At 35.3% G+C, this 24,043-nt stretch overlaps 1 protein-coding gene across 1 annotated transcript; it reads right to left on the bottom strand.

Moving 5' to 3' along the window:
- Nucleotides 1-7,965: 7,965 nt before the first annotated feature.
- Nucleotides 7,966-15,320, bottom strand: LOC125827287 (protein PHOX1-like). Its single transcript, XM_049506604.1, has 3 exons — nt 13,258-15,320; nt 12,924-13,159; nt 7,966-8,200 (listed from the first exon to the last, which is right to left on the bottom strand). The coding sequence occupies exons 1-2, from the start codon at nt 15,119-15,121 to the stop codon at nt 13,017-13,019; spliced, it is 2,007 nt and encodes a 668-aa protein (XP_049362561.1). The 5' UTR covers nt 15,122-15,320; the 3' UTR covers nt 7,966-8,200; nt 12,924-13,016.
- Nucleotides 15,321-24,043: the final 8,723 nt, after the last annotated feature.

Consider the following 24,043-nt stretch of genomic DNA (forward strand, 5'->3'; position numbering starts at 1 on the left):
CCTCCTAACATTCTTTTCATGCAAATATCATTCACCCGGTGTTTTGCAATATAATCATTGGCCAGACGTGAAGCATATTTAGGTTATAATCGCCCGCCAACAACAAAACTCTTTGATTTTTTATCAGGATCGTAGAAGCTCTGATATCAATAATTTGAAGAAAAAATATTTTATTTATAAACTCAAAAGCTCTGGAATGTCACTTCAAGTTCTCTCTATTTCTCTATAGATCTTTCTTTTTCTGTATATTTTTGTATATTAAAAAATTACTAGCAATATCCCTATTTATAATCATAAGAAACCAAATTAAATTAGGACTAGAAAATTTATTACTATATGAACTAGGCAGGGACAACTACTATTCATTGTGGAAAATAAAGTCTGTGGCCTTAGGCCCCCAAATATGGGAGGCCCCATTCTTTAGTTCACTAGTTAGGACTAAATCAAAATAAAATAAAATTAGAACTAGAAATTTCAATTCCAAAAGAATTAATGGATGTAAATTTGATATGACTATTCACTTTTTACCTTTTCAATAAAAAGTAGAATATTGTACTTTTTAAATTTTTTTTGCAAGTTATCATTTCTTTATCTGATTTTATATATATATATATATATATATATATATATATATATTCTTCTCTCTTCCTCTTTTCTATTCCTTCTCTTTTTCTCCTTTCTATTCTTCCATTCTCCCTTTCTCTTATTCAAAGCTTAAGAATTTTTATTTGTTCAATTGATAATTTCAACTTCAAGAGAACATAGTTTATGCATTAAATTTTGGAAAAAAAATATTAAGGCAGTCAAATTCTTTTTTGAAAAATAAGTGTTTATAGTTCTTGAAGTTGAAATGCATTAAAGTATTCATTCTAATTTCTACTTTATTTTTGTGTCTTATGTATCTTATAATTTTTATTTGATATTGTAGATAGTGTTTAAAATATTTGTTAGAATTTTAATATGTCAACTAGAAAATTTGAATCCAATCATTTTGTTTGCAACAAATTTTAAAGTGACAGAAAAATAAACTACAATCACAAATAAAATATGAAGAAACATGATTTTATTGATAAATCAATGTGCGGGTACATTCCGTTCCTCCCTTGATTCTTCCCTCTTTAGAATTTTCCGTAATTCGAGGGTTGTTAATGGCGTATTTCTCAAACTTGGATGATTTGCACTTGATCTCCATAATTCGAGGGACGTTAGTGGCGTATTTCTCGAACTAAGATGATTTAGATTTGATCTCTTTATGAATACTCCATGAATTTGTGGAATATTTGAGATCTTTATGAATATTCCATGAATTTGTGGTAGAATATTCGAGATGCATTTTCAAAAGAATATAGTACTCTTTATATAGGCATGAACTAGGGTTTATGGTTGAGTAGCCTCCAAGACTTCTAATTGAAATTGAACACGCCTTGTAGAGTCTCAACTCGAATTGAACATGTCTTGTAGAGTCCTCCCCACAAAATTTTAATGTCTACACATTCAAAACTTGAAAGAAAAAGAAAAATCGATAATTTGATAAAATCTCAAAAAGGTGCTCTTGATAAATTTTTGAAAAATAATATCAAATTAAATTTAAAAAAACATAGGGGAATGGCCTTTAGATGAACAAGTCACTTACTTAGTTGAAGTTGAGTCAGGTAATGATATAATTAAAAAAGAAGAAGGAGAGGAAATTAGTGAAAAATCAGACGTAGATTCCTAAGAAAATCAAGAGCTTCTAAATGAATTAAATAATTATACTCCTAAAAACACATAGGATTCTAGTCAATGGAATAATGTTGAATATTAAGCGATCTATTAGTAGAAAGGGACCAATTAAAATTATCAACGCATGTTTTTCAAATGATTTAACTTTTAAAGCACTTTTCTACTACACATTGTTTTTAAAAGTTGGCAAATGGAGAAAAACATGAAAGAAGATGGTTAGTTTATTCCAAAGATTTGAATAAAGTATCTTGTTTTTGTTGTAAGCTATTTAATACGCATTTTAATACTAAGAACAATAAATTAGCTAATGAAGGTGGTAGAGATTAAAAAAATATAAGTACTAAGCTTAGAACTCAAGAAACAATCAATGTTCGAGACCAAATTTAGAATTTAGATTGCATAATAATAAAACAATTGATAAAAATGTTCGAGATCAAATTAATAGAGATAGAGAACATTGAAAAACTGAATTATCAAAAATTATTTTCGTGATAAAAAATTTTGAAAAAAAATAATTTGACATTTAGGGGGAAAATGAAAAATATATCAAGAAAATAATGAAAACTTCTTAAGTCTTATTGAAATGATTGCAGAATTTGATTCAATCATGCAAGAACATATTTGATGAATCAAACATGATGAAATTCATAATTATTATCTTGGACATAATTTACAAAATGAATTAATAAATTTATTGGCAAGTGAAATTAGGGGTGTGTTTGGTATTAAGGAAAATATTTTCTTGGAAAACAAATAGATTTTTGACTTATTTTCTCATGTTTGGTTGGTGAATAAAAAATATTTTCTGGAAAAGATTTTTTTAGTGTTGGATTTATGAATGAAAAATATTTTTGAAAAAATATCTTTTATTTTAACTAGAGAGTAGAAAATGATTTTTGAATTGAAATAGAAAATATTTTTTAAAAATAAACTTAAATTTTTTTGGGGGAGGGTGGGGTGGTGGGGCTGGCCCCGAGGGGGTGGGTCAGGGTAGGGATGGGGGTGGTGGGTGAAAAAATAAAAATTTGAAATTGAAAGTATTTTTAAAAAACAAACTTTAATTTATTTTTATTTTTTTTGAGGGGGGGTTGGGGTGGCTGGGCGGGGTCGGGTGGCTGGGGTGAAAATTAAAATTTGAAATTGAAAATATTTTTTAAAAACAAACTTTAAATTATTTTTTTATGGGGGGGGGGGGGGTTTAGGGTAGGGGTGGAGTGGTGGGTGAAAAATAAAAATTTGAAATTGAAAGTATTTTTAAAAAACAAACTTTAAATTTTTTTTAAGGGAGGGGGGGGGGGGTGGATTGGGGGGTGAAAATAAAAATTTGAAACTGGAAATATTTTTAAAAACAAACTTTAATTATTATTTTTTTGGGGAGGGGGGGTAGGGTGCTGGCGGGAGGGGGGTTAAAAATAAAAAAGTTGAAGTTGAAAAATAATTTTGAAAATAAGTTTTAAATTTATTCTTTCAACAAAAATAATTATTTTTTGAACAAAAAAATTGTAATTTGAAGTTGGGGGAAAGTTTTGGAAAATGTTTACCTTAATTTTTGAAGGGAAGTCATTTTCCTTAAATTTGAGGAAAATGAGTTGATTTGGAAAACAAACCAAACACACCCTAAGAATAAAATTATTTAAGAAGTTATAAAAAAAAAAAATTGCTATCATACCTTATTGCACATCCGATACAAGTTATTAAGACCAATTATCTAATATGGAGGGTAGATATTTCGGCAACTCCAATAAATATAATCGAATATTTTTTGAGTTCTTAAAAGTGGATGATCAAGTGAAAAAGGCCTTTTGAAGTTAGTTTAGATGAAATAAAATGTGTTGGACTTGATATTATAATTTAATGAGACAAGAATACGATAACAGATCTAATATGAATGGAAAACACCAATGAGATCAAAAAACACTTCTTGACATAGAATCCTAGATCATTTTATACACCATGTTGTGACAATCCGCCATGTCATCATGTCACATAAACACCACGTAAGTGCAACATGGCACAAAATTGCCCATGTGGATGACTTACGTAGGAGAAAGACTTGTCCTTGTGGATGATTCTAGAGAAATAGAAAGATTTCTTATGGAAGTTCCTAGAGATTTTAGGATATGCATGGAAGGTACTTGGAATTTTCTTGCATTGTAGAAGATTCTAGAGAGAAGACTATTTTATAAATATCTAGGGATTGATGTAACAATTATTATTTACACTTTAGCCCCTAAGTTAATAGTATAAATAGAGGGGCATTCATTTGTTAGATCATCAAGCAAAAAACAACAAAGTTCTCTACAACACAATCTTTCCAAGCAAGTCCTCTTGTGTTCTTTCTTCCATTCTCTTAGCGATTCCTAGAATCTTAGGCTGACTTGGCATAGCAAGATCGTGAGCAAGTGATGCAAGATCGTGAGCAAGTGGTGCAAGAACGTGAGCAAATTGTCAAGTATCGCACGTGTGCTTAGTAGAAGACTAAGGACGTGACAACATGGTATCAAAGCAATATTACAACTAAGGGAATGACAAACGATGGATAAACCAACGTTGCTAACACTCAAGTCAACGTCACCTAGGATGTTGCCGGCAAGAAGGGTTATGGCAAAAAGAGGAATGCCGCCAACAAGAACCAGAAGGTGCCACTCGAGGTTGAGCCAAATGAAGGGATTACATCCCAAGAACCTTTTACCACTGAAGTGATCGAGGATGACGTGAAGGTCCTACTCAAGGACGTCTCACTCAGTAAAGAGTGGATCACGAAGGTTAATGTGGGGATGGATGTCGTCGAGATATCTGGATAATGCTTGGGGAAAGTAGAAGGCACTCTAGGCATTTTGAGGGGCATACTCTTGAAGAGATGGAAAGCATCCGAAGCGACTTGATTGGGCGTACGCAAACTGAGATAGAGATGAGGCACATCATCTCTAACTTAGAGTGCAAGCTCATAGATGCATTGAGTACTATTGATGCCATGAAGGCAAAGATAGAGGCAATCGAAGAGCAGGTCAACGTTGGAGGGACTGGGACCACCAGGAATGTTGTCGTGACGAGGGAGGCTAAAATGAGGCTCTCAAGCAACCAGTGTTCAAAGGAGTTCGTGATGCACAAGTAGTAGAGAACTTTCTTTGGCATTTGTAGAACTATTCCCGACATGGAAATGTAAGAGATGACGATGTCAAGATCAACACTGCATTGTTATACTTGATATGCTATGGTGGAGACACAAATCGACTGATATTGAGAGAGGTTTGTGCACTATTAGCACATGGGATCAGTTCAAGGTCGAGTTCAAGCGGCAATTCTTCCCAAATAATGACGTGTATGAGGTAAGAAGAAAACTTAGGGAGTTGAAGCACACATGGAGCATTCGGGACTACGTCAAGGAGTTCACGACCCTTACACTTCAAATTCCCAACTTTACCAATGATAGCTTGTTGTTCCACTTAATGAACAGGTTGCGGAATTGGACTTGGCAGGAATTGCAACACCAACGAGTCACTGATATCGATCAAGCCATAGTGGAAGCTAAGTCTTTAATAGATTTCAGGAATGAGAAGTATGACAAAGACAGAGGCAATAAGTCGAAGATGACATTACTGAAGGTGGAGAATATTGTGGAAAACTAAGGAAGTACATCAACAACACCACAAGACTCTGGATAATCACAAGTTTGATAATAAGAAGTCAATTGGTCGTCAAAGCTATACGACAAATAAAGCACAGTCCGAGAAAAAAGGTTTCTACATATGTAAGGGGCCACACAACTTCAAGGAATGTCCCGACTTGAGGAGTCTTAACGCTATGGTGTGTGAACAGAAGTAGCAAGCGCAAGGAGAGAGTTTGATCACAACTCAACTAGGAGTGATTGGACTATGTAGAGCCATCTCAAAGTCAACTAACCAAGTTAACGACAATAGAAAACAGTATGTGGATCTCATCATAAATAATATGCCCACTAGTGCACAGGTTGACACTGGAGCAACTCATAATTTTATGACTGAGGCTGCGGCCAAGAGACTAGAGTTGAAGTGTGCTCCAAACTCTCGCATCAAAACCGTCAATGTTGATCCTCAAAATGCTCATGGTGTTGCCAATGGTGTTCGTATCAAATTGGGCAATTGGAAAGGTATGACAAACTTTATCATTACAAAGATGGATATCTTTGACATTATTCTAGGGCAATATTTCTTCACACATTGTCATACCTTGATTGACCCCTATCTCTATTGTCTCTGGGTCATGAAACGAGAATGGACATGTATGGTGCCTACAATAACTATACCATACAAGTAGAATCAAGCACAACTTTTAGCTATACAACTTGTGAAGGGGATCAAGAAGGAGGGGCCAATGTTCTTGGACACCACTACAAGTTTTAAGGGAGACGAAGACAAAAAGTTATTTTTGTGTTCCACAACAATTAGAAAGGAAAATCATTGGAAGAATCGTCAGAAGAAGCTACACGAGAACGGTATGAGGACTTGTGGGTATTCAAAAATAAGATTCAAAAGTTTATGCAGAAGTAATGTGATGTGGTCGTCGCAACATCGGGTGGGGGAGAGTGTGACGACCCATCATGTTGTCATGCCACATAAACATCACGTAAGTGCCACATGGTACAAAGTTGCCCACGTGGATGACTTACGTAGGAGAAAAACTTGTCCTTGTGAATGATTCTAGAGAAATAGAGAGATTTCTTATGGAAGTTCGTAGAGTATTTAGGATTTGCATGGAAGGTAAAATTACAATCAAAAGATAAGCATATTGATGTCGCTATTGATCAATTAAATGGTCTAGGTTTTTTTAAACATATGGAGAAGAAGGATTTACAACTGCTATGATTTCAGCTAAGAAAATTGCATTAGAGATGAATTTATAACCTGAATTTCGTAAGAAATGTGTAATTTACATAAAGAAACAATTTGATGAGAATGTTGATATTGAAATCACAGAACCACTTAAAGAATCTTTTAGAGTTGATTACTTCTTATACATAGTAGATCAAGCCATCTTTTCACATCAAAATAGATTTGAACAATTTGAAACATATGAAAATATTTTTGATTTTCTATTTAGTGGGAAAATTTGAGATCATTAGATGACGAGAATTTAAAAAAAATATTGTCTTAATCTTGAATGTTCCTTAAAACGTAATAATCACTTCGATAATGACGGTTTAAACTTATTTTCTGAATTAAAAGTGTTAAGAAAAAATCATAAAAGTAGAAGATAATACTCTAATCGAAATACTCAATCAAATAAAAAAGTTTGATTCATTTTCAAATGTTTATATTGCTTATAGAATAATGTTAACAATTCCTGTAACAGTCGCCTTAGTCGAAAGAAGTTTTTCAAAATTAAAAATTAAGGCCTATCGTTTAATTTGGCCTTAGGCCACCAATGGGTTTGAGTCACCTCTGGAATTTGGACAAACAAATTTTAACAAAATATTAATTAAATAAATATTAATTAACAAATCCTAAATAACATAGGATTTCTACTCCAATTTTAAATTATTACTCCAACAGTATTATTTCAATTTTCAAATACCATTTTTTTTACTTTAAAAGTACTTTCAAATACTGACAATCTTCATTGTGGGAGGGGCCAAAATTTCTATTTTTTCTTACGTAAAGATCAAAAGGGAGTAACTCTTTCTAGAAAAAGAAAATTCAAATCTTTTTTTCATCCAAAAAAAAAAAGAAAAGATGAAAAGTGAAGACCATGAAAATCCATCACCTAAGATTGTTTTCTTTGATTCTTCAAAAGGTTCTAATGGTAGTTGATCTTTTTGCCATCTTTATTTAAGTAATGTATTGGTAATATTTGAAAAACGATACTGCAATTACTAAGATATAGACATAATTACAATTTTATTCTAATTTAAAATATTATAAGATAATCAAATAATAATTTGAGAAAAATAGTAAATAACAATTTCATTTATTGTAGAATTTTTTAATGAATGCAAAAGGTTCAATCAACATTTCTAAGAGTCTTCATGTTTTTGAAATCGTATAGATAGATAGATAGATATAGATAGATAACAATAATAAATATATGTATATCCACCAGTTTGATCTAATCTCTTTCAAGTGAAATACTAAACCAAATCAAACTAAACTGCCCTAGGACAAATAGGATGAGAAAGGTGTGCTAGAAAGGAGCATCTCAAATAAATACTTGTATATATGTATTTATATTCTTCGTCTATGAATGAACATACCATTTTCTAATTTTAACACCAATCTTACAAATTCAATGCTGATTTACTCTTATCTTGAGCTTGTGTAAAAAAAATGAATGCAAATCACAAAGACCCTACTTTGTGATGAAGAATAACCAAAACCACAAAAACAAATGAGTAATACAAAAAAACCTTCACAAACCAATCTCTTCAAAATCCAACACACTCAGCTCTTTGCTCCTAAAGCAAAAATCTGATCATGAACAAAAAATCAACCAAAAAACAAACCTGCAGAGAACATGAGAAAATTGAGTTAGTAAGTAGATTAAGCATTTCAGGCTGGAAGAGGTTTACAGTGAAAATGTATATGAATATCTTATACATAGAGGATACTTTCGAATGGGCCCTTTACAAATAAAATCAAAGTAAATGACAATCCACCTCCAGAAATGAAATAACAAAGAAAAGATGTTTCTAAAGTTGCACACAAATTATTTTGTGGCTGAAATCAAGGTCAGATGTTACACAAGCTAAAAGGAACAAAATGTGAACCATATGCAGCTGTAGAAGAGCAGAAGGTAACAATACTGATGTCAATATTATAATGAAAGCAACCAAATAAGGTTCTGCGTAGTTTCTGATGACTTTGTCACCAAATCTTGATTCTATTCACATAGAGCAAATGCACATCCTGATACGTGCATAATTACACTTCTGAATGCAAGCTATACATCCTCACTAGTCACTGATATGTGCATAATTACACTTCTGAATGCAAGCTATACATCCACACTAGTAACTTGAATAGCAGGGGGGAAAGTTTACGTGTACATGGATTATGCAACAAGCCAATCTAATTGACAGATAATTGGGCCTAAGAGACTATACTGCATTATATTAGCTACAACTCTTCTATATGAGATTATCTTTCCACAACAAAAATGTAAAAAAGCAAGTTATTTTCTCTTCCTTCACCTCCAAATGGAGTAATGGACTGAGGTTTCTCCTAAAGTCTTACCCCAAAAACCCCAGCTATTTTGTTTTGCAGAGGGGATGAAGTAGTAAACCATGTAGTTTTCTGTTTCTCGACAGAACAACAATAAGGTTTATTTCAAAAAGACGAGAAAAGTACAATCCAAAGTAGATATGACAGTTCTTCCCATCTATTTTAGCCTTGCTGAGAAGAGTTTCCTGATACCTGCTGTAGGTGGGAGGTGATAGGTATCCCGTGGAATTAGTTGAGGTGCACGCAAGCTGACCCGAACACCACAGTTACCAAAAATATTCAGATATAACAGACGCTAGCTGACAAATGTTTTGGTGAGGTTCTAACCACCCAAAACACGAGTTGCAAGACTTCCAACGAACAGTCATATGATATAGAAAAAGCAATTTTACATGGTTTGACATCTGTAAAAAAAAATAGATTTTAGACCTAACTCAACCCCAAAAACTAGTTCATGAGGGGAGGATAATCCAGGCCATATAAAGAGACCACATTCCTTAGCCGATGTGGGATACTTAAGTCAACACCTCTCCTCATGCCCAGGTTTGGACATTAGAAGCGCGACAATTTAATATAAAGAGACCAAATGATAAATCTTATGAATTGGGATGGACTTGACTCTGATACCATGATAAATGGATCATGGGTCTAACTCAACCTCAAAAGCTAGCTCTGAGAGGAGGGTTGTCCAAGTGATATAAAGAGACCAAATCCCCCATGCCTTAACCGATGTGGGAGACTCAACAGCTTCTTCAAGATAGCTCAGCTTGAGGATTAAGAAAAAGATAACCTAGACCAAAGACAATATAAAATCCTAATTTACTGGTTTAGCACTCATTTGCAGGCTACTCCAAAAACCTCTTCACTTAGCCCCCGTCTGCTACTTCAACCACACAACTGAAAATAGAATAAGATTTATCATTTGGTCCACATGTAGTGAAGTCATCAGGAGAAAATGCTTGGATCTTCATAGGCTGTGATCTTTAGATTATTATTTTTGGAGGGTGTTTGGATTATGTTGAGTCATGTCAATGGATATTAAGAGCTTGTTGAGCTGTGACAAGGACCAGAGAGTATACAGAACTCTGAAGATGCTCTGAAAGACTATTACATTATGCATTCTATGGACTGTTTGGCTAGAGATAAGCAAAAAATGCTCTAAGGTGAAAAAAATTCATGTTCCATAAGTAATGCAGTTTACAAAATTTATACTTTGTGCACCAAAGGGTGTGGTCTAGTGGTCAATGGACAGCGTTGAGAACCATTTAGAAGCTCATTACCACCTAAATGTGTACAAACGCTTGTTTGTGATCAGGATTAGCTTAGAGAAGAGACTAATCCTATTCATGCTAAAGAAAACTTGGGAGTATCATGAGCAATTTGAAATTGGTAAGGTTTTGTATCATTTTTTGTGTGCTTTAGTGCAAAATAAAATACATGTTTATGTTGTATGAAGTATTTGATTAAATTACTTTAGAGATGGCAACGAATGGAAGAGAATCTTGCATTGTTGATGTAAGATTGCAATTTGCTACTAGTGGTGAGTTCAATACTTTATTTGTTTGGTAATATCCTTTCATACTTTGTAATTTTATTCTTTCATCTTGAAAGCTATATTATAACATCTGGTTTTATCTTACTTTTTATTAGGTTCAAGTCCATGCCTCCTAAAGTTCGGTCACTGATTTGGGAACATTTTATCGTGGTTCAAGACAATGAAGACAGGCAGAAAGCAAGGTTCTTGACATGTGGTGTGATAATTATCATCCAAGAACTAATGGGACAAGTAATTTAATGAACCACATCAAGAGATGTCTTGAGCATCGTATCTATCAAGAAAGGCTGATCCGTAATAACCCTATGTATTGAATTTGGTGAATTTTAGACTTAATTTGTGATTGCTTGTGTTTGATGATGGATTTATATTTGTATTTGGTTGTTGCTAGTTTATCCCTTAGCGAAAGGCAGTTGTTAGTTGTTTGGCTGCTGCTTTATTTGCCTTAGTGACTAGTGAGGCTGCATTTTCATTTTAAGACTTGGTGTTCACTTTGGCTGACTTTTGTGCTTGCAAATTTAAGCTGCTGCAGACCTGCAGTGCTGCTGAATTTTAAGTTACTGTGGTGCTGTTAGTTGTTTGACTGGTGCGTTTGCTGAATTTTAAGCTGGCTGTTGCTAAATTTAAGCTGTTGTTTGCCTTGAGCAATTAGAATTTTTTTTTTTTTTGATAATTAGTAGTTTAGTACTGTTGTATTCTTCAGCATTAAGGAATGTTGGCCACCTCCAAAAAAATTACAGGGTAGTAAGGTTAGACTCTAAGCTTTACAGAGAGAATAAAAACACTAAACAGTTCCATTTCACATCATGTATGGACCTGATCTTGTCTTCAAAACATCTCCCATTTCTTTCTTTCCATACTGTCCCCGCCATATATATTAAAGGAATTATCCTCCACCAGTTTTTCTGACTCTTGCTACCCCCTCTTTTCATCCAGCAGCTCATCAAGTCAGCAGTATACTCAGGCATTGTCCACTCAGTATTTGTGAGGCTGAGAAATAGGTTCCACAATTGTGAAGTAAACATTAAATGTAAAAAAAGATGGTTGTTTGTCTCCCCAAGTCTCATTGCACAAAAAACATATTGTTACTACTATTCTCCCCTTCTTTTGTAGAACCTCATGTGTCAACCATGCTCTCTTCACCACAAGCCAAGTGAAGCATTTAACATTGACGGGAGCCATGCTCTTCCAGATGCTTGAGCACTCACCTTGCTCACACTATTGTCCCTCTTGTACATTTTTCACAGAGAAAATGTCATCCTTTGAAAGATGCCATCTCAGTGTATCAGATTGCATTGTGGTGCCAGCGAAATTCTCCACTTCACACAAAAAGGTTGCCACCCTATCATGCCCTTTCCTTGTAGCCTTTCCATAGGAAGTCTCTCCTCAATTTGTTTAGCTTCTTAATCACAATTGCAGGTATAGGAAATAGAGACATCACATAGGTGGGAAGCGAGTCCAACACTGAGTTGATTAGTGTGACCCTTCCTCCTAGTGAAAGATACTGAGCTTTCCACTGAGCCAACTTCTTGTTAGCTTTCTCTATAATGCTATCCCAAATCTCCACATCCTTATGTTTTTCTGCCTAAAGGCATCCCTAGGTATACTCTGTGGGCAGATTACCTACACCACACCCAAGAATGATAGCAAGGGTCTGGATGTTTGGCACTTCCATTAGCTGTTTCATTTAAATAAATACCGAGGAACCGAATTAGTTTGGTACGGTATTTGGTACACACTATTGAAAACCCGAAAACTAAAATACCAAACCGAAGTTCGAAAGAACTGAAGTACCGAATGCTCACCCTAGTCTGATTCTATGTTGAGACCTGTTCAAAATGACAGCTAGATAAACATTTTGACTGGTAAATGAAATGACTGCATGACAAATCCTCAGCCAGGCAAGAACAGTCACTCAAAAGACTTTTGATAACAATCATGATAACTAGTTCTAATTAGGTGATTATATTTTTATAATTGTGGTGTCAGACCCAGCTTGCATGCACCTTTGATAATTCCACAAGATATGGTACCAGGTAACTTTGTCCACCAAGTCTAGGACATATATGAAAAAGAATCATCACTTGTTTTTGTCTCTATTCGAATTTGGACCTGAGACCTCATGGGTCTGAGCCCACTTCATTTACCACTAAGTCACATCCTTGGATGCTAGGTGATAAATTTTAATTAAGACAGAAAAACTTTGCCATAAAATGACATTCTACTGCAATTAATATGCATCTCTGAAATATTCTGTTCTCTTTATCTTCCCTACAATTTGAATATACTTATGTTTTCTGCATAATAAATTTAAGGATGAATGCATAGAGAGCAACATAACATACCACAACTGCAATGTACTTCAACTTCCTCTCACAAAATTTAGCAATACTAGCATGCAAAAGATGAACTTATTGTAAAAAACCAAGAAAATGGAAAAGCAGACTGACCCATTGACTTGGCAACATACAGCCACACAAAATTGAGAGGTAATGACAGATATCCTTTGCTCCCATGTAATGATCAATCACAGATATTGTAACTCAAAGATTTTCCAATACAGTGTGGAGATTTGAAACACGGCGACGGAATAATGGTTCTAGCCTGAAAGCTGGCACCCCAGTCTGCCACCTATTAGTATCATACATCTCTTTCCATGCCTGCACTATCTCATCGACCTTAAAACCTGGAAAGGAACAGGTGCAAGATGGCAAGGAAATATATCACTTAATTCAGCATAAAATGTATGTAAAATAGAAAGAAAAAAATTTGTTCATATTTTACCTTCAAGAGCAGTTTCATTGGAACAGTGGTTCTTTATCATAACCGCAATATCAATTTGAGATGCTCCAGCTAGCTCAAACTTTTCCATTGCAACCTCCAAACATTCTTCCCAAGTTGGTAGTCCCAGCTTAAATTCCACCACGGAACGTTCGTAGAGCATGGTACCCCATAAGAGGTAAATCTGAGATCTCATGTTTGCAGCTTGCTCCTCAGATTCTTCGGCTGGTTTATCTTTAAGTAGACCATCCAATCCCATTTTCTGCAATAGAGCTTTATATTCATCATTTTTGGAGAGTCCATTAAGACGTTGTTCTTCCATCTCCTCCCACATTTCTGTTCCTCTTTCCATGCTATCCTCAGCCTTGTTATACAGCTCCAAGATCTCTGCACAAGTCCCCGTCTCTAACTCAACTTTGCTTCCAATCAAATAGTACCAGGAGAGTTTTGCGTGTTCAAACTGCTGCTGACCAAGTGCAAGAAGGCCTTCATAGAAATCAGGCTTGAGCCTAAGAGCCTCTCCATACCTACTTCCTGCCATTTCATATTCTTTTTCAGCCCAGTCATATGCAGATTTAACCTGTTTCAACAGAGACTCCCGAGAGCCATCTTCAGTAAAGTATACACGCTTCCTTGCTCTGGACATATGAACATTTCCCCAATTAAACAAAGACAAAGCTGCCATCTCTTGGAACTTAGCTGCAGCAATGCCAAAAAGCTCTTGTGCTTCTTCACCTGTAACAGTGTCCTCCATAGTTTCACAGTAGAGTTTCATACCTATCTCATAAAGATCCAGATATGGGTCGCAATCAAAGCCAACATGATTTTTGAACAGCCGTGCAAATTGGATGATCCAGTCTTCAACACAAGTTGTCCCTTTATTCAGTTGCCTTTCTTTCTCCAGATGCCCATCATCTGTGACTATAGTTGATTTGTAACTGCTGGAATTCATATCCTCTTCACCACTCATTCCCTCATATACAGGTTCTTTATCTGGAGTAACTTGTACAACGTAGAGTCTTAAAGAAGTCTGAGAAGCAGCAGATGATTCAACCAACCTAAGCTCATCAGTGGTGGTTATAGTAACCAAGTCACCTTCTTGATCCCTATACTTGATTAATGCACCCTTCAAGTTTGGGAATCGATCGAGAACAATGTCCCTCACAAGTCTAATACTGCAATCCACTGGTAACTGTGCCCATCTAATATCCTCCTCGAATACTAATTTGACTGTTCTTGTCACTATCTTTTCTTCCTTAACACTTCTTTTCTCCTCCACAACCACCTTGTTTTCCTCAACCTTCCTTCTGTCAAATTTGTTACTCTTCTTTTTAGATTTTACAACCTTAGTAGAAACCGGAGGCTCAACAACAACTTCCAATTCTTCAATTTTTACACCTTTCTGTTCCAACGCCCCTGCAATATCAAGCGCAGTCAAATTATTGGGTTCAATACTCAAAACAAGGTTAACATCCCTTAAAGCCAATTCAAGCCTATTCAATGATTGATAACACTTTGCTCTCTTCAACAAAGCTTTAGTATACTTCGGAGCAACTTGAAGTGCCAAGTTACATTCAGTTATTGCTCTTGGGTAATCACCAAGACCAATTTGCATATAACAAGCAGCCATATTAGTATGCAAATAAGCAACATCAATATGATTAGATGGAAGCAAATTAAGAGCCTTCTCATACTTCAACATAGACCCCTCATGATCATGCTTCTGAAAAAGCTTGTTCCCTTCTTCCTTCAATTCTTGAGACATAGTGATGAATACAGCAGTATCTTCATCAAATGCTTTAGAAGTGCCATGTTTGACATTTGCAGATATGACTTGAGTTTTCTTCTTCCCAGTAGGCTTCCCCATAGCAGCAAATCAATAAGAAAGCAAAAAAGATGTTGAAAAAGCAGTGAAGGATTGAGGAAAGTTCGGATTTGGAAAGAAAGAAAGAGAGAGGGAAAGAAAACGGCGGATGAAGAGAATGATAATGTATAAAGTTGGTTTCCCTTTCAGTAGGAATAGGGTTTACTTCCATAACTGCGTCAACGCTCACTTTCAACTACAGCGTCCTCACTTACCCATTTTCATCTTTTATCTCTCTCCATATATATATATATACCTTCCTTCATAACACTACTTACACAATTCAATTACCCATCTCGACTACCGACATCTCATTACAGGTGGATATGGTACGGTAGTTATGAGATTTATATATAATTAAAAAATTATATATCGTAATTTGGTTGTTATGATATTTGAGAAGAATGCAAAAATTAAATCGAAAAAATGTTATTGAGTTGGTATTATTAAGTTAATGAACGAGTAAATATTTTAAAAAGTCACTTAACTTTGAAAAATTATGTGCAAAGTCATTCAAATTTATTTTATATCAACAGCTGAATGACTTTTCTACATAATTTCTTAAAGTCCTTTTGAGATATTTACTCGTTGATGAATAAATGGATTTTTTTTAAAAAAAAATTGGGTTATTGGCTTGATATTGATTTTTGGGGAAAGGGTCGAAAATACCCTTAAACTATGTGAAAAAAACAAAAATGTCCTCCGTTTATAGTTTGGCTAAAGAATGTCCTCACCGTCAATAGTTTGGTTCAAAAATGCCCTTAAACTATGCGAAAGGAACAAAAATGTCATCCGTTTGTAGTTTGGTCCAAAAATACCCTTGTCGTCAATACTTTGATCCAAAAATGCTCTTATTGTTATTTAATGGGTCAAAACGCATTCTTTTTCTAATAATATTTTTTAAATTAGCAAATGTTTATCTTACTTCAATTCAGGAAAACAATGAAAATATTTCTTATTTTATTATCATTATTTTTTATCGTTATATAAATATAAATTAATGATGGATTGACTATGCTTATATATATAACATATATTATCTATCGAAAGGGTACATGAAGTTATTATATTTTAATTGATAAAAGAGAAAAGACATAAAGTCACCACTGAAGTTGTCTCGAATTTTCAAAAAGACACCTTAACTTTGCAACCGTCCAATTACCTCACTGAACAATTTTGAACTGATATTATTATATTATTTTTTGATCAACCCCTGACTTTAAGAAGCAAGTGTTATCACACACCAATCATTACATGACACATGTTAATTTAATTATATATATATATATATATATATATATATATATATATATATATATATTTCATTTTAAGTTTTTTCTTTATTTTTGCTTCTTTCTCTCTCTTACTTTTTGACTTATTTTAATTTTGATTTCATCTTGAATTCCACTTCGTCTTCAATCATACTATTTTCTAGACTTTATTGAATTATTGATAACAAAACTAATTATTTTTCTAAGAAAATTTAAAATTTTGAAGGTATCATCAATTACTCCTTTTCATATAACTTCAAAATTAGAAATCATAATTTTAAAAGAATCAATGAATTCCCCAAAAATTGAAAGAACTTGATTGAAATCAGATTAAAAAAAAACTATATGATACCTTCTAATCATCTTGAAATCTAATGGGTTTATCCTTTTTTTAAAAAAAATAATCTCTAATGGGTTTATCAAATTGTTCGAAAGGTAAGAAAATATTTGGATAAAGTTTTAAAATTAAAGAGAAAAACTAATAGTAGTAAAAAAAGGAAGGTGAAGTTGTGGTAAAAATGGTGAGTGGTGACATTGAAAGTGAGAAGGTTCAATGGAGATGACAATGAATTTTTGAAGAAGAAAGAAACAGAAAAAATGGAAAAAAGTTAAATTAATAAGAAAATATATTTTATAATAATATACTTGTAAAATAAAATTATATTAGTTATTTTAGGTTGCTCACTCTCTTTGAGAGAGTGCACACACTCTTTATGTCAGGTGGACAAAAAATGATGTGATAATATCAGTTCAAGATTGTTTAGTGCGGTAATAGGACGCCCCATAGTTAAGGTGTCTTCTTGAAAATTCGGGACAAGTTCAGGTGTTACTTTATGCCTTTTCTCTTGATAAAATGAGATTAAGAGGAAAAAAAAATATTTCCTACATTTTTATTTGTTAAAGTGATTTTAGAAGAAAGAAACAAAATAATGTTCTTTAATAATATTTTAATTAGGAAGAAGATGTGTTTAAAAAGAAAAAATAATATATTTATTCGGAAAAGGGCATTTTTGACCCATTTTGTAACTATAGAGGCATTTCTGGACCAAAGTATTGATTGCAAGGACATTTTTGAACCAAAGTATTGACGGTAAGGGCATATTTGAGCCAAACTATAAACGGAGGACATTTTTGTTCCTTTAACATAGTTTAAGGGAATTTTTTACCCTTTTCCCTTGATTTTTTAATATTAGGTTACTGGATAAACTGATATCCCATTAAGACAATAGTCGTTTACTAAAATATCAATATTAACACTTTATTAGTTACTATATTTGCCCTTTAACCTTCAATTCACATATTATCTATGTTGCTCTTGAACAGTTCTTTATATGTTAGTTATTATTACTTCTATTTTATGAGCATTCTGTAAAGTTACATTATTGTTTTGTCACGCCAAATTATTGGAGAAGTCATATAATTATTTTATGAGCATTTTCTTATTGGCTAAACAATACTATTAAGGATTAAAAATTGATAAAAATATCTTATTGATTTGGTTATTGGTTTAGCATACTTAAAAATAAAAAAATGATCAACCGAACCGATCAATGCACACCTCTAATTTGATATGCATTTAGAAAAAAATAGTATTTAGTATGATATTTGGTATTTATAAAAATATATATAGAATATCATACCGAAATATAAATTTACATATTAAATTCATATATATATATATATATATATATATATATATATATATATATATATTAGCAAATAAATAAAATAGTAATGTAAGACCTTTGGTAATTTGAAGTTGGATTGGAAAGGAAAAAATTGCATTTTGGCACTGAGGCAGTAGGTCTACGAGTCCTACCTACGGACCGTAGGAAAGCACTCGTAGGGCTTGGGTGAATTTCCCGATAATGTTCAGTCTTTGATGTTTGACTTACGAATGAATAGGACTAATTGTAGGGTTTCTATGGCGCATAAGGAGGTATCCGTATAAGTGATCCAAACTTAGTGAAATTTTGGTCTTAAACTTGAGATCTACGAACCGTAGAATGGTCGACGGTCTGTAGGAATGACTCATAGGAATTGTTCAGAATGTTGAGCCCAGTAATAGGTTCCACGGTTGACCAAGATTGTCCGAAGAAAGTCTTAGGAACCGTAGATCAAAGCCGTAGACCTTGTCCAACAATTTTTAATTTAGGATGTTTTGGTCTTTTCCTACCCAATCAATCCCTAAACTACGCCATTTTGTCCCTATAACTACCCTATAAATGTTTTTACTCCTAAGACTAAGCCTAAATTCTCCCATTCACTCAAACTCTTAAACTCCCTCAAGTCTTCTTCTCCAAATTCTCTCAAGAGCTCTCAAGGTGGAAGTTAGGGTTTCAAGCTTCAAGGTCTCATTCTCCTTGCATTCTTAGGGCTTTGATTATCAAGATATGTGGGAATTCATCGATAGATCTCTTTCATCCATTGGGTCTTAAAAGAATCTCAATCTCCTAAATTGATTTTACTCAATTCCATTAGGGTTTTATGCAAATCTCTATGGGTTCTATTTATTATGATTAAATTGTTTATATTCAATCTTATTATGCATCATTTGATTAAATTACATGATTTTCAATTGTTTTCATATGGACTCATGCTTATGACTACTTTATGAACATGAATTATGAACAATGTTTATGAACTTATGAATTATGGTCATGAATTTGATTAAGGATTTATGCATGGTTTATGAAAAGAATGATTTATGACTAAATGATACTTCTAAGTTAAGCGTCAAAGTTTTGTGAAAGGCTTTCTCACAATTGAAAGGAATCATCATTTAGATACTTAGAAAGGTAAGTGTCTATTATGAAAGTTTTATGAAATCATGATTTGAAAGGAGCTACTCTATGATGACTTATGATTGGATTGGTAGTCTTTAAGTATTGTCTTTTCAAGTTTTATGATATGATTATTTTTATTTCGTTGGAATTTTACTTAGCACCGAGAGGACTTTGAGATGGAGGTTTTACTGTTAGTAGAGATTTCTTCTTTAGTAACAATCTCTTTATCCCAAATTACATGCCCTCGTAGAATTGGTTGACTTAGATAGTGGGTCCACCTAAGCTATTTGATATGGTCCTTACATTGGCAAGTAGGACAACCTCTTTTCGGTGTGGGGAAGACACCAGATTTCATGTTATAGCTCACATGGTCTATATCGGTTAAATGGTAAATATCCCACAAATGAACTATGTATTTTTCAAAAGATTTATAAAAGTTTTCCTTATGATTTCAAGTATGCATTGACCTTGTTTATGCTTTATGGTTTATCATTAAAGACTCTTACTACGTTTTACTTAGTCATGCATATCATGTTTTAAGTTCCTCATATTATCATGTCTATGCTTTATGCAGTTCTCTATACTTAGTACATTCATCATACTAATGCATATGTGTGCTTATATTGAATATAGGGTTCGACGCTCTACCTCCCGGACATGCTTAGATCGGGATTGCCAGCTTTGATTGCTTGGATTTGTGACTTCTCATGATTTGAGGGTAAAATCATGACTACTTTTATTGCTTTTATGGTCTTCTTTGTTTCAGACTTGTACGTGGTGATTGATCAACTACAAGGTGCGAGTTACTTCTCTAAGATCGACCTCTAGTCAGGTTATCACCAATTGAGGGTGAAGGAAGATGACAGTCCAAAGACGGTTTTTCGAACTTTGTATGGTCATTATGAGTTTTTGATAATGTCATTTGGTTTGACTAATGCTCTGACCGCATTTATGGATTTGATGAATATAGTGTTTAGACAATATCTTGACATGTCTGTGATTGTGTTTATCGACGATATTATGATTTACTCAAGGAGTGAGGATGAGCACACCGATCATTTGAGGATTGTGTTGCAACTCCTCAAGGACCAATAACTCTTTGCAAAGTTTAGTAAATGCGAGTTTTGGTTGAGATCCATGGCGTTTCTTGGTCATATTGTTTTCACTAATGGTATTGAGGTAGATCCTAAGAAGACATATGCAGTTAAGAGTTTGCCTAGACCACTATCCCCTTCATATATTCGAAGTTTCTTAGGTTTGGTTGGTTATTATAGAAGGTTTGTTGAAGGGTTTTCTTTGATTTCCTCTCCATTGACGGCATTGACCCAACATAAAGTTAAGTTCTTATAGTTGGAAGCATGCGAGAAGAATTTTCAAGAATTGAAAGATAGACTTATGTCACAGACTTAGAGTTTCACTAAAGCTCCGTGTGGTACTTGACAACTTACTCATGATTATTTCACGGTCTTTTAAGCTCAAGTAAGCCTTTGAAACTAAGATCGCTAAGAGAATGCAAGAAAGACTTAGAAAGTTTTTGGAAGAAGGCTTTGTTATTGCTTGGAGAATGCTTTAAACTTTAAGTGATGCTTGCTTCAAGCTTGGATGATTTACAAATGAGAGACCCTCTATTTATACTACTCCCTAGGGGCCTAAGTGTAAATAATAATTAATTTACAAGTCCCTACAATATTTAATCTTTAGTCATATTCTAGAATTCTCTACAAGTTCTAGGGAATTCTATATCCTTCTTGTAAATGTCTAGGGAATTCTAGAGTGTTCTACTAACTTCCCCACAACTTTAGATTCTTCTCCCTTATTTCGGTGTCGAATTTGAATAGTGAAGTGGCGGGACATAACACTCTCTCCCACCTATTGATGCCTTGACCGTGTCGCATTGCTATTGCATGGACAACTGAGTCTTGTCTTTTCGTATGCGCGACCACTAGTCCATTGACTCTATCAATGCCCTTGTGTAACTCCCTCGACTGCTTTCTTATCTCTTCTAGCTCAGTCTTATGGTCTACCTCCTTCCTATGAGGCGAGCGCCTTCGCGGCTCCTCTGGCATCACGTCATTGTTCTTTTCTAGAACCTTCTTCATGCATGGTGGAAAGGACCCTTTAGCACCATTGTCTTCTTTTGAACTTGCAATGGTGGCTACAAATGTCGACTCCTTCCTCTTAAGGTCTCCTATGAGCTGCGTGGCCATTAGTTGAACTCGTCCTTCCATCGTTCGTACCTTAACCAGGGGTGCCATGCATGATCCTCCTTGCTCAATGACTAAAAGTTGTTGGAGGTAAAGATCGATCACCGCGTGGCACTGCTGGAAGAACTCTTGCCCAAGAATTATGTCAAAGAGATCTAAATAAACGCCAATGAAGTTGGTTTTACCTTGCCACTCGCCTAGCGTGATGCTTACTCCATGCACAACTCCACGCACGGGAGCTGGTGGTGCGTTGATCATCCTGAGTTGAGCGTTACTTGGACTGTAACTCAGCCCCAACCTTGTCGCTACTATCTTGGTCATGATATTGGCTTCTGCACCCGTGTCAACCATAGCACGTGCGGGTGTTCCATTAATCGTGAGGTCGACATACTGTGCTCTGTATTCTCTCGGCTTCCCTAGCTGCTTTGTGATGGCTCCGCATAGTCCTATCAAGCCCAATTGTGTTGTCTCTGCACCTTGTCCTTTTTCCTGTGCATCCTTCTCCTTCCGCTCTCGCAGGATAGCACCAAGGCTCTTCAATTTAGGGCATTTTGCATAGCCATGCGGCCCACCGCATATGTAGTAACCATTTCTTTTGGAAGTTTCTGTCTTCCTTTGCGTATCACTTTGACGTCCAAACTTCTTGCCATCGGACTTATAAATGTCATGATTCTTGGGATGTGGCCGCTGCTCCTCGATTTTGCCATGATCTCCCCCACCATGGTCATGACTACCTCTCACCTCCTCTCCTCTGGCTCTGTCGGGCTTTTCATGCTTGATGTCTGTCAAAGCTTTAGCCCGCGTGATAGCTTCATCGATAGTCCTGACCTGTCGGCGTTCCAACTCCGTCCTGGCCCAATTTTGCAGTCCATCCATGAAGTGGAACAATATATCTTCATCCTTGAGGTTGGTAATTTGAAGTGTGAGGGTGGTCAACTCCTACACGTATGCGGGTATGCTACCCGTTTGCTTCAATTCCCTAAATTTGTGCTTCGCCTCATAGATGACGTTGTTAGGGAAGAAAACTTTCTTGAACTCTACTCGGAATTGCTCCCAAGTGTTGATGGTGCAAAGTCCCTTCCCTATTTCCGACTCTTTCCGCCTCCACCATGGCATGGCTATCTCTAAAAGATACAATACAACGATGTTGATCTTGTTTTCATCGCTCTTCACTCAGTTACACTTTAAGTAATTCTCCAAGTGTTATAAGAAATTCTCCACCTCTTGTGCATCACGTACGCCTTTGAACATAGGTGGCTTGGGAGCCTCGACCTTTGCCTCCCTATCCCGATTAGACGACGACGATCCTCCAACTTCCACGCCCTCCTTGAGTGCTTTCATCTTGGCCTTCATGGTCTCAATCATTCTTAACACCTCCATGAGCCGACACTCCAAGTTAGTGATGACCTCCTTCATCTCAAACTTGGCACGCTGGCGGCCCTCCAACTCCATGCGGATGTGGTCATTCTCCTCAAGGGTGAAGTCCTCCAAAGTCTTGAACTTGCCATCGACCTCGTTCAAGCGTCTGCCTAAGATATCTATGGCCTGCGTCAACGTTTCAACCCTTGCGATCCACTCTTCTCTGGGTGTGACATAAATGGGATCCTTGCCACGATAATAATCACTCACTTTGGTGGTCAAAGGTGGGTGAGACGTCAGCGCCTCTCTTGGTGTAGGGTCGAGCAACATTTTCTCGCTACTCTTAAGGTGCTTCTTTCCTTTGCGGTGTTTCTTTTCACCATCCCGTCAGACGTTGGTGGTGCTAGCAATGTTAAAGTCTCATTCGTTGGCCATTCTCTTAGTATAAAACTTTTGCTCTGATACCACGTTGTCACGGACTTAGAGTTTCACTAAAGCTCTGTGCGACACTCCACAACTTATTTACGATTCTTTCACGGTCTTGTAAGCTCAAGTAAACCTTTAAAACTAAGATCGCTAAGAGAATGCAAGAAAGACTTAGAAAGTTTTTGGAAGAAAGCTTTGTTATCGCTTGGAGAATGCTATACACTTTGAGTGATGCTTTCTTCAAGCTTAGATGATTTACAAATGAGAAGCTGGTTAACTCTCAATTTACACCACTTCCAATCCTAGGTGCAAAGACGATCGTTATCTAGTATACCAACGAAGAGTTGGGGTCGAACCCACAGGGATCGGTATGTGCTCAAATTTAATTATGAAGTGCAAACGTGGTCTAATCGGTTATAGGAATAGAAATTATTGTAAATTTACATACAAGTCAAAGGGGGTGACAACAAATGTCAGATGGGGGGATTTCTTTGTCAATTAACAGGTAAAACAAGTACGAAGACAGGGGAAACAACAATATTAAGAGGAATTCTTGGGATGTGATCGATTATAAGCTAATTATGCAATATGGGTAATTGAGTTTTAACAAACTTGCTGAAACAACATGGGTAGGCTAGGCGATAAGTGCAATAGCTTTCTTTCGAACAACTATTACGATTCAGGTGATTTCTCTCGAACATCGACAAGATTGACAAGATAAACAACCCACGACCTTAAAATATCCACTCTCTTGAGCTAGATAGGTAGAATTGAGTTTAAAATTCACTTTCTCAAGCTGAACCCATATCAACCCAATACCTACAATCAGTAATCAAAAGCTTTGGTTCGAAAACCTCTCTCAAGCAAGCCAAGAACACT

Source organism: Solanum verrucosum, unplaced genomic scaffold, assembly GCF_900185275.1.
Source record: "Solanum verrucosum unplaced genomic scaffold, falcon-dt-bn FXZP01000106.1, whole genome shotgun sequence".
NCBI lineage: Eukaryota > Viridiplantae > Streptophyta > Magnoliopsida > Solanales > Solanaceae > Solanum > Solanum verrucosum.